Source organism: Opisthocomus hoazin, chromosome 2 (genome assembly GCF_030867145.1).
Source record: "Opisthocomus hoazin isolate bOpiHoa1 chromosome 2, bOpiHoa1.hap1, whole genome shotgun sequence".
NCBI classification, from domain to species: Eukaryota; Metazoa; Chordata; class Aves; order Opisthocomiformes; family Opisthocomidae; genus Opisthocomus; species Opisthocomus hoazin.
In genome coordinates, this window is record NC_134415.1 from 32,534,464 (window position 1) to 32,545,783 (window position 11,320).

An 11,320-nucleotide genomic window follows, 5' to 3' on the forward strand; every position below is an offset into this window, starting at 1 on the left:
CACACCCGTTTGTATGTCAGAACAGGAGAGAGATCATTTTTTATGTTTCAAGCGTCTACAAGAAAATCTGATAAGCAGATCGTAAGTATAAGATACTCCAGCATATGGTGGTAAAATCTGAAATGTCAGACACTGAACTAAACACTGAAGTCTCTCAAACGAGAGAAGTGGCAACTGCACCCGCAGCCACGCGAGCATGCTGCCCTGCCAGCAAGGGGCCCTTACCACCTCACAGGGTAACTCCCAGCACCAAGATGGCAGATACTGCTCTAGGGTAAAGCACCACCATGGCAGATAATTTAAGTCCTTGGGAGACGATTCCATTCTTTTTACCGTAGGAAAAGATTTAAAAGACACATCATAATTTCCCACTCAGCTTCAGATGATCACTCTGTATCTTACTAAGCTTCAGCAGCCAGCAAGCGTCCTTTATTCTTTTTAATTTCTTAAGGATCTCTTTTTCCTCACTCGGATACTTTTCCAGAGCAAAATAAATAAATACCCCTATTTAAGTTCTAAAAGAAATACTTACACGCATTAGTAATTTGTATCATACTGATACCTAACATCCCACAGAAACTCACAGAACAGCGTATTTATTTATACTGACCTCATCCATATAAAAATGTTCTCTTTATTTAAAGAAACTTCAGCTTTTAAGCCTGGATCATAAGTTCAATGCTTCTCATTTGACAGTTGTAACTGTCCTAACTGGAATACACATTAAAAGAGATTCAATATAAAGCTAAGAAAGGATTGCCGTTTTTCTTAAAAACAGGTGATGACAGTGTCATACAACCATTTTCCAGAAAACATTCAGGTTATTTCTTTCCACATACAGAAAGTTTGTTCTACCTGTTGCATTAAGACTTGTTACAACCATTTGTCAAGCTTGTCAAAAGATAGTAGTTTCGCTCCTTTAATATTGAACATATTGGACACATAACTAACTCGCTATCCAGCAACTTACTCCATCACGTCAATTGAACTTCATTAAGAACAGAAACAAAAGCTATCCAGGGATACCAAAGAACTGTATGTGGCAGTACAGAATGACAACAGAATAAGAAAAATTTAAAAGCACGTGGATACAAAATGATTTTTTTTTTAAATTACTTTTTTTTCCCTTTAGAGGGCTTTGCAAACAAGGCAGGATCGATCTGGTCTCTAGACAGACCTCTCACTGAAAAAAGCCTTGCTGCTCTTTCCTTCAAAGTGCCTCCACATTTCAATCCTAAAGACATCAGTTGCATCTTCAGTTTATCCAATCCCAAGGCTTCCATTTCAGCAGCAGAGTTGAATGCCAGTAGGTCTATTGGTTCCACCTCCTGTAAAGAAAAAAACATCCCATCAGACTATTTCTATTTTCTTCCTTATTGGGGTGGAGGAACACATCTAGACAGAACGTTTCGTTTTAAAGAAGAAATTTCAATTAGGATTATCTCAAACTCCTAATTACTTAATAAAGTTGAGCAGTGCCTCCATATGTATTATGCTGGATATTCTCACTGTTAGCGGTACTTATGCTACGCAGGCAAAGTATTACTTCATCATGTGCAAACTGAAGCTAGCGAGCAGCCTCGTCGTAAAACACGCAAATCTTAGCAGAGATAACACACCCAAGAGTGGGGCAAATGCTCAGGTGAGCTTTGTACTTGGCATCCAACTGTGCTGCTACAATTCTACTCCTCGCAGTGCCTCTGCTAGCTAGTTAAAGGCTCGCTCTAACATGTCCAGACAAGCTGCAGATGTGCTTAGGCTTGCAATGTACACAGCCTCCAAGACAGAAGCTCTGGTCATTTTAAATGACAAACACTACTGAGCTTTTAAAATTATTCCACTAGAATTAACACATTCTACTTGCAATACAGGAACGCCAAAAAAGCAAAAAAGTAAGTGGCAGTACTTCATCCTATTCTTCTGGAGACAAAACAGTTGACACTGTTTTTATCCCCAGGGAAGTTAAGTACTCCCAAGAAAACGGAATTAAAAACAACAGCCCGCCATCTCACCTAGCAGTTCAGTAGCTTAACCTTGGCTTCTAGAGGCATGGCAAAGCTAACAGCCCCTTTTTAGCCAGATGTAGAATATAACCAGTATGCCCCCAGCAGTAGCAGGAAGGAAGATGAAGAGTTATTCCTAATGCAGTTACACTGTAATTATAGAAATAAATACAAAAGCATCCCTCTTTTTAGTAAGATTAACAAAAGAGCAAGTTCTGAAGTTCACATCTCATCCTACCACAAGAAAATGGATTAAAATGTCATCTTAAAAGGAAATTTGTTTATTTGCAGAATAATCGAGGGTGAAGGGGACCTCTGTAGATTGTCTAGTCCAAGCCCCGGGTCTTGTCCACAAAAGAACATGGCAGAGATTGGATAATTCAAATGTTGGAGTTTACTAACACACTAACAACTAACACTAAGCAGGACACAAAAATCTAAGCCCATTTCATTCAATGCTTAATGCACATAATAGTCTTACGGAGTTATCACAGAGACTTCAGAGCAAGTAACACCAGCAGTGGGAATGAGACCGCTCCATTATGAACTCAGCAAAAAACAATTAACGCTAGCAGAATTAGAACCTTTGCCCTGCTAAACATACAAAAAAAGACTGGTTGCCTCATTATTCTCATCCTACTTTAAAAAAAAAAAAAAATCCATCAAGGACCACTATAAAAATATTTCCACCTGCAATAACAATATTCCACAGCATTGGTGGAGTTTCCTGTTCTAGGAATAGAGTCTCGCAAATAATAAGCAAAAGGTAAACAGTGAAGAATGGTAAACATCCTGTTTAAAATTTGCCAGCTCTAACAGTACAGTAGATGACAAAGTTCCAATTTATCAGATTACATCCTTGGTCTTCTTTCCATTTAAGTCTATTAAACTTTTACTTATCAGAATTCAGTCATCGGCAGTGGCAGCTGATGGTATACTTTCTGCTCAAGTTGAAAAAGGGTAGAAAATCCAAGCAACTCCCTAGCCCAAAGAAAAGTGCCACATTTTGGTTTATTGCTAGAATAAGCCTAGATTCATTACTCCTAAAAATTTTTAATAGCAATATTATGCAAGGAGCAATCAAGCACAAGTATTGGCACCTTTTATTTCCAAATATTAGTTAGGTGAAAAAAAGAAAAAAAAACACAACAAAAAAAAAACAAAGAGAAACAAGGATCTCGGGAAAGACAATACTAGACAGCCAAGGGCAAGTGCATCTTAGTAGAAACTGCAGACTATTAAAATCTTAATCTTCTACAGTTCTTCCTTGACCCACTCTACTTAGCATCGCTCAAGATGATGCTACCATACTACAGTTCAACTCTCTCCATGGAGACACTGTCAACCACAAGCCGCCTTTGGCTGCAGTTTGTTAACTTGCTAACATTCCATTTTCACAAGCCGTATCATGCATCTTAAGTTAAGCTGTTTCTCCTTTTAACCTTGGGATTTTTTGTGCTCTGAATCAAACCCTGAAGATTCTATTAGCTTCTTAGGGAGACTGCGATTCTAATTCAAGCACGCACATCTAATGCATTGAAGTCATACGATACAAATCCCTCCCTTCTTCTGTGAGCCGCAAAGGGAAAAGTGATTTGAGTAAAAGCAGCTGAAGAAGACGGTGTACCACATTTTGTACTGCTTCTTACTTACTGTGCTCTGTAACTGGTTCGTTTCCTGTGCCTTAGAAGAAACATTTTCTTGCTCCTCTTCCTTCAGAGGTTGGGTTACCTCATTCTTTTCTTGAGCCTCTTCCTTCAAGGGCTTTGTCATTTTGCTGTTTTCTTCAGCTGGAATTTCAGCTTGCCCACCTGCGTGTGCCTCTGCTTGCAGATCTCTTCCAGTACCTTCTGGCTGCTCCACTGGTTTCTCAGTTGCACTGGTAGCTGGACTATCCCCTACCGAATCCAGAGAGCTGCTTGAACATTCATTCGAGTTCCCAGCGCTTTCATTACATCTGCTGCTTGGGGGACAACTTCCGCCAGATGCATGAGGGGAGTTATCTTCACTGTCATCCTCACAATCCGAACTGTCGCGATCATCCAATCCTTCCAATCCCAGCCTGGCATAAGCAGTACATTACAAATAAATATTCATCTATTTTCACTTCTTTTCATTATCACACTTCTCTTTCCAAAACTCACTTCAGAGAGCTACAGTGAACTGCTCTAGCAGCTATTTAGTATAGTTTAGTAAATGGAGGAGCTGCCAATATTGAACAGGACTCAAAATCCCTCCAAAACAAGTATCTCTTTACAGCATTCCCAATACAGAAATGTGTGCTACCTATTGCTACTCCAAACACCTCTGGAATCATTAAGGCTTCTCATTTATATTATATTAGGTGAAAAATGCCAGGATGTCTTTTTTTTTTTTTAAACTTATTAAGTTTATTTCATTAATGAAGAAAAGGACAATAGGAGGTAGCAGAATATAACCATATCAGAAGGAAGGGGTGGAAAGAGTGCCTATTTTTGCAAATAAAGTTTGTCTGCTCCAGCTGGGACAAAATGATATGAACACAGCAACATTTACTTTCAGTTCTCTGATTTAATCAATTCAATTTAATTTTACTATTTAAGTCTACATTTCAGATAAGATATTGCTTACTTGTATGTACCTAACCTGTCATCCTGTTCAAGGCTTAATACTTGAGTATTAAGTACAAAGACAGTCATAATGCTTACCAAAAACATTTTCTTTTTCGAGATTTTGTTCCATTCTTTCCAGATTCACCTGGACGCTTCCGACTATTGCCACTCTCTGGTGACACCATTTTGCTTGAAGTGGCCTGCAATCCTTCAAAACAAAGTTAACAGTCTACATCATCAGTACACAACTCATGTACGTTGTAAATTCTACTTATCTTTATATTTCAGATGCAACTTAAAACACCAACTGAAAACAATCACTATTCGTGCACTTTTACATGGACTCCAAGCTTCAAAATAAACTTAGCAGCAGCAAAAGCTTTCCATACTGCTTTACTAATGCACAGAGTCAATTAAAAATGGATTCCTGAACTGAATTCTCAGGTTCTACATCCCATTCACCCTCGAGTTTTACTGTCAAGCTGCCAGGAAGAAAACAATCCATGAATAAATAAAATAACTACAAAGAACAGTAAGTGAAACAAGGTATTTTGTAGCTGGATTAAATTTCTGCTTTTTACTTAAGACCTGTTTATACATTATCTTTTCACTGAAAATGATTATGTAATTCTTACAGCTGAACTAGCAACAGTACCTTCAAGGAATTTTGCTTTTATTACGAAATGACACTGTAGCGCAGCAAGATAAAGCATCTATGTGAAGCATCCATGTTAATTGTTCAACGCAACTGAAGAGAAGCAGTAGCCAAACAAGGAAAAATGAATTCCAACAAATTTTACTGGAATTTAAAATTTCATTCAGTTGAAAGAGTTATTGACAGCAAGTTGGTTTTGAGGTGGGGTGGGGTTTTTTTTCAAATTTTATTCTATTTTTACATTTTCATACTGGATCAAGGCTCTAGGGCTTTTAGTTTGCTTTATTTTTTGAGGAGAGAAAGCGCGGTTAAACTGCAATACCTTTAAGGACTGAATCTTCTAGTCGCTCAGCCATTTCATGACACTGCTGCTGGTACTCTGGATTTACGAAAAAGTGCTTTGGCTCCGCAAGTTTCCGCTGCAGCCTTTCCAAGCGCCTTTGCTGCTTTTCTGCTTCCCGTTCTGCTTGCTGCTTCACCCATTCAGCCATCCTGCAGGTGACAGAACCATAAAAAATGAGACTGTTTCCAGCATTTAATGTAATATCAGTTTGTTGCTTTGCAATTACTGAATGCTTCTACCACCTGCTAGGATGGAAGACAATGGCAAAAGACGACTAACAACACTTAAGGGAATTACTCAAGGAATGTATAGAGATTCTGCTACAGAGAAGAAAGCTTATTTTGGAAGCAGCAGTAAGGTCACATATCCCCAATATCATGGTCTTGCAGCTTCAGAGAGAACTGTGAGAATTCCATACGAGAAATCTAAGAGGTGCAGAACAGGCTCTCAGAAGCAGGCTGTAGTACAATCTATGTTGCAGTAATATAATTATAGTCAGAATCCTGTTGGCTTCCAATCTGTGCTTAGGATTTCACTTTCGCTCTTTTTAGTATTCAAAATTAAGTTTCATTGCTACAAAAGCCTGCCATTTGACCTCTCTCGTTAGCAGGGAATTATGTAGTCAGTTTATTTTACAATTCCAGCTTCTAAGAAAATGCCTTACGCTCTCTCATGATTGACATCTCGAAGTCTCCTTCCACTGAGATCTCGGCAAGCCTCTCTGTTTGTTGTCTTTTCAATCTGAGCACCAAGTGCTCGCAGCATAGATCCAAACCCTGAGAAAAAAGTCATTATGAATTAGCTAAACAGAAACAAATGGAGATGAGCTAGTACACAACAAAAGAATTAATTATGGAAAAAGAATACAGTGAATTCAACACCTTTCTCTCCCTCAATGCATGTGAAATAAATGGCAAGCTGAAAGTTGCAACATGTTAGAGAGTTGTCATTGGTGAAATTCTGCAACGCTAAATGAAAAAAAGGTATCCAGCATTTACCACTCATCTCATTTTTGTGCTCCTGATATCATACCATATGGACTCCACATTTGCTAGAACCTGCATACCACTTCTAACATGAAAGCCTGTTTTTGGACTCCCCGAGCAAAATGGTTTGAAACCTTTTTTGTCTCAAAATAACATTTTGGGTCCTTTCTAATTTAGCCAGGACATACCTCCTCTTAAGCCCCTCTAGCCCCCATGAATCTTAAATCCCCTTTTAAAAATCTAACGAAAAATAAAACATCTTTTTTAGGAGACAGCCTTAGCCACTTCATCAAGATGATCGTAACGTACAATGTTACGCTGGAGAGCTCCCCCAAAACAGATCTCTACACACTCCTCAGCCACTCATCACTCATACGCAAGACTGCTACTTTCTCTCACTTGGTCCCACTTTGTGTTTTCTCCAGCTGGAGAAAGACACTTGTTAAACTACCTCAAAGAAACACAATGTGTATTAATATTAATATAACTCTTCAAGCAATTTGAAAGTGGCAAGCACTATTTTTTAACTAAAAGCTAAACAAATGGTTACTTTTCAGTGCCCCAAAAGCACCTTTGAGGATCAAACAGTAGCCAATCAAGACAGCCTACTGTATCATGAGGCAGAAAAAGTGTTGCGTTCAGCTAATAAAACCAATTGCTGCCATTGGTGAGAATTTCTGTAGCTTATGAAATACGCTACTGAATTCTGAAGAATGCAGACCTAGATGCTACACCTCGCCAGGCATGCTCCCAAAAATCAACAGTAATGCATTCACTAAGGTCGCAGGTGCTGAATTAGGTCTGATAATAAAATCCTCAGCTCTTTACTAAGCCTGGATGATCTGCATTCCCTTGAGATCACGCAGTTAAATTTCAAAGGTTCTGACCTCTGTTTGTTTGCCTGTTTTTACCACGCTTTTAAGTTATAAAGTCAAAACAAAAGCAACACTTCAGAAAGCAGACAAAATCATTACAGAACAATATTAAACTGACCTCAAGGGCGCATCAGTAACAGAGTGAATCACAGAATGCTTATCTTGTGTCATTCCAGGATAACTGAAGCTGACGGACAAAAGGTGAGGAAGAAGCAGCCTATACTATGAACTTACACCACATGCACCACGTTTAGGGCACTTCAAGAAACCACAAAACCTCATAACCTATAGCAACCATATTTATTTCCAGTTCTGTCTAAAACAGAAGGTGGCAAAGTAAGCTGAGCTGCAGTCTGATGCAAGGCTGCACAATTTTTCACCATTTTAGCTCAGCAGCTAGAAAATCCTGAGAAGTGGATTCAAAAAGCAAACATAGCGACTCCAATTACACTCAAATACTCCGCTAAACTCGCTTCACCCATTATGTTCCATTTTAGGGAATGCCCACATTGTCAGTGGCTGTATCAGTTTATATGATTAATATAAATCTTCCGTAATACAGTGAAAATATATTGTCAACACAAGGTGTCTAGCTTAGATTGAATTCTTTAGTTCTTAGGCCACTACAGATCTTGGCATTTATGTCTTATCAAACTAGAGAAGACAAAATCAATTAAGTCATATAACATACTCAAATCACTGACTATTTGAACCTGGAATATTTGTCCTAAGTGATCATGAATGACACTTAGGAGCCTAAGAAGCCAGGTGCTTTTAAACACAATTTCAACTCTGAAGTCACTTTGATGCATATTACAGATATCTACTAGCAGAGCTAAGCTGATTAGGGAAGCAAAGAAGAGCTATGCCACCAAAGCTGTCAGCTGAACTGCAGCTTCCCTGGTCAATTCTCAGCTTTGCAGGTAGACTTTGGTTTCAGCTCAGAGATATGATATCAGTCATCCACATTACAAGAGATGTGCTAATAGATTAGGGCTGCGGCTGTCAGTATAGACTAAGGTATAACAAAAATTTTTTAACCTAAGAATCTAATCGATAAAAAGCAGTTAAGAAACAAACCTCCTTTTCCACCACAAAGTCTTGGCTCCAGACTATAAACGGCTCCATTCTGCAAAATGTCTTCATCATTAACCAGCCGTCCATTACATTTCACATACAAGCTTTCTTCAGGAATATTCTAAAAAAAACATCAAAATTGAGTCATATGACTAACTGAAAATGAAACTTTGACAAAGTAAATCGTTAAGGAATAATGCTTCCTTCCTTCCTTCCTTCAGGAACAGAGGAGAATAAAAATCAGACCACCTTGAAAGCATAAACATTCTCTATGATGCTTGTTTTAATTCCCGTTTACTCAACGACTAAGCACGGTCCAAATCAGCTTGCAAACACGAATGGGGAAAAGCTGTGCTATAGAAAATTTACAATGAGTGTTCAAATGCTATTAAAGAAACGCAAACAAACCCCACTTTTTTGGACTGTAAAGAGTTTAAGATTGGTCTCTTCCTTACATATATAAAATATTATAGAATGGGTGGGGTTGGCAGGAACCTTACAGATCACTAGTTCCAATCCCCCTGCCATGGGCAGGGACACCTTCCTCTAGACCAGGGTGCTCAAAGCCCCATCCAACCTGGTCTTGAACACTTCCAGGGAGGGGACAGCCACAGCTTCTCTGGGCAACCTGTGCCAGCGTCTCACCACCCTCACAGTGAGGAGTTTCTTCCTTATATCCAATCTAAACCCACCCTCTTTTAGTTTAAAGTCATATATATAGCAGATTGTCGGGCTCTTCTAAAAACTCCACCGGCTCAGCGACAACAGCGAGGAGAAGCGCGCCCGCAGCCGCGACAGCCCCGCCGAAGGGGTGAGGGCAGACACGCGGCCCGCGAGCCGGCACCAGGAACCCGGCACCGGGAACCAGGCGCCCTCACCCACCCCGCTCCCGAGGCCTGAGGGGACGCCGCGCCCGGTTCCCCCCTTTCCCCCGGCCTCCCCTCACTCACCAGCTCCCGAGCGCGATGGCGGAGGAGGCCGCGCACCGAGCCATCGCCGCCGGGGGGGGGCAGCGGCCAGGGCCGGGCCCGCGAAGCCAGCGGGTCCCTCACCAGCAGCGCCATCGCTCCTCGCCGCCGCCAACGGCCGCCGCGCGTGCGCCTGTGACGGCGGCGGGGCGGGGTCAGGTGACGTAAGGAGGAGGGGGAGAGGGCTCACGAGAGGCGACAAAATGGCGGGCCGGCAGCGGGGCTGAGGGGGGAGGGGCCGCTGAGGGAGCGGCCCCTCCCCCCTCAGCCCCGCTGCCGGCCCGACGGGGTTCCCTCAGGCTTAGCGATGGCGTGCGAAGTCTCTACCCCTCTCCTCAGGTGTTTTGACCGGGCTGCTAATTGCTGTTAACTGGTTTTCCCTTAATTGAAGTTAAAAAAGACTTCCTAGTTGCCGCATTTCTTGTTTTTTTTTTGTTTTGTTGTGTTTTTCAGGTGCCGGAGGCTCCAACTGGGCTTAAGGCGAGCTGTATTTTTTGATATTTCGGGGGTCGATCTGATGTTTCAGTCCTTTCAGGGAGCCAGTTTATTATTTTTAGGTGTAGAACCATGGAAAGGTTTGGGTTGGAAGGGACCTGAAAAGGTCATCTCGTTCCCACCCGCCTGCCACGGGCAGGGACACTCGAGGTTAAATGAGAATCCCAGGTATTTTTAGCGGTGAGTCTTTGGGAATGAAGACACTTGAATGTGGCACACTTGCCTAGCAGGGAACAGATCCCATCATACCACACTGGGTCTTATGTGCGCTGTCCTGATACCCTTATTTCTAGGAAATGGCCCTGAGCGCTGTTCGTCTGGAGCCTCCTACTCAAAGAAACGTCCCCATAACTGGTGTAAGTGCTATCAGAAGCCATCCTGGGAAGCAGTTTCTGCTCTTTTTTCTACGCAAGAGAGCTCTACCATTCTAATTCAGAGCGCTGTGTGCAGGCTACCAGGTTGTAAAGGCTTTTTATGACCTGTCACATCGACTCTGTGAGGATGTAACAGCAGGCAGAATGGACTGTGGCTCCCAACGTGCTCGTCTGCTCCGCTGTTTTAGTAGCGGTGGCTGCAGCAGCGTGAGAATGGAAATGCTCGTACCGCCTCAGGCAGCTGGGAAGGGGCAGTGCTGCCATTGCAAAGCACTGCAGGTGTAAGGGATGTAATGGAAATGTGCAGCCGTTAAATGTCCAATCAAATATGGTGCAAATTTCATGTAAGGACTTGCAGAACGATGGACTCTATGCCTATGGCGTCTTTGTCCTGCTTACTCCTCATTTTAGCGTGTGGATGGGGAGAGGCCCCCAACTCTGACATTTGAGGCAGATTTGGTTACATAGTCAGATCAAATGTTTTCAAATCAAGGTGAAAGTTGAGCTGGAGCAGGAGGCCACACTCAGCGCTTCATGACATGTGGTAGCTACCCGTAAGCAGGAGACTGAAGGAGTGGTTAGAAGAAAATGGCGTGCCTCTACCTCTCCAGGAAAGGACGCATACCAAGGTATGAAGGTGATCCAGCCGGTATAACTATTGCATTCTCTGGTGGCTTCAAATCTTCTCCATATCTTCAACATAACCATCCAGCTACAGGAGTTGTGAAGGCAGGTCGCTGCCAGCTGTCTCTGGTGAGAACTGTTGCAAACATGCTTGGGCTGCCCCCAGATCTGCAGCACAACGCACCTGTCACCCTGTTTCCAAATAACGACGTTACCTGCAGTGCTGTTTTGTTTAGTAACTGCGTGGGCAAGGGCTGTTGCTCACGGTGTAATCTGCCCACTTCAGCTCTGCCCCCGCCCAAGGGGAGCTCCTCTGCCAGAGGGGCACC

At 42.0% G+C, this 11,320-nt stretch overlaps 1 protein-coding gene across 1 annotated transcript; it reads right to left on the reverse strand.

Moving 5' to 3' along the window:
• Positions 1-595: 595 nt before the first annotated feature.
• SDE2 (spliceosome associated SDE2) lies at positions 596-9,621 on the reverse strand. Its single transcript, XM_075413090.1, has 7 exons — positions 9,481-9,621; positions 8,534-8,651; positions 6,257-6,368; positions 5,572-5,741; positions 4,691-4,802; positions 3,657-4,065; positions 596-1,328 (listed from the first exon to the last, which is right to left on the reverse strand). The coding sequence occupies exons 1-7, from the start codon at positions 9,592-9,594 to the stop codon at positions 1,113-1,115; spliced, it is 1,251 nt and encodes a 416-aa protein (XP_075269205.1). The 5' UTR covers positions 9,595-9,621; the 3' UTR covers positions 596-1,112.
• Between the last annotated feature and the right edge of the window lie 1,699 nt (positions 9,622-11,320).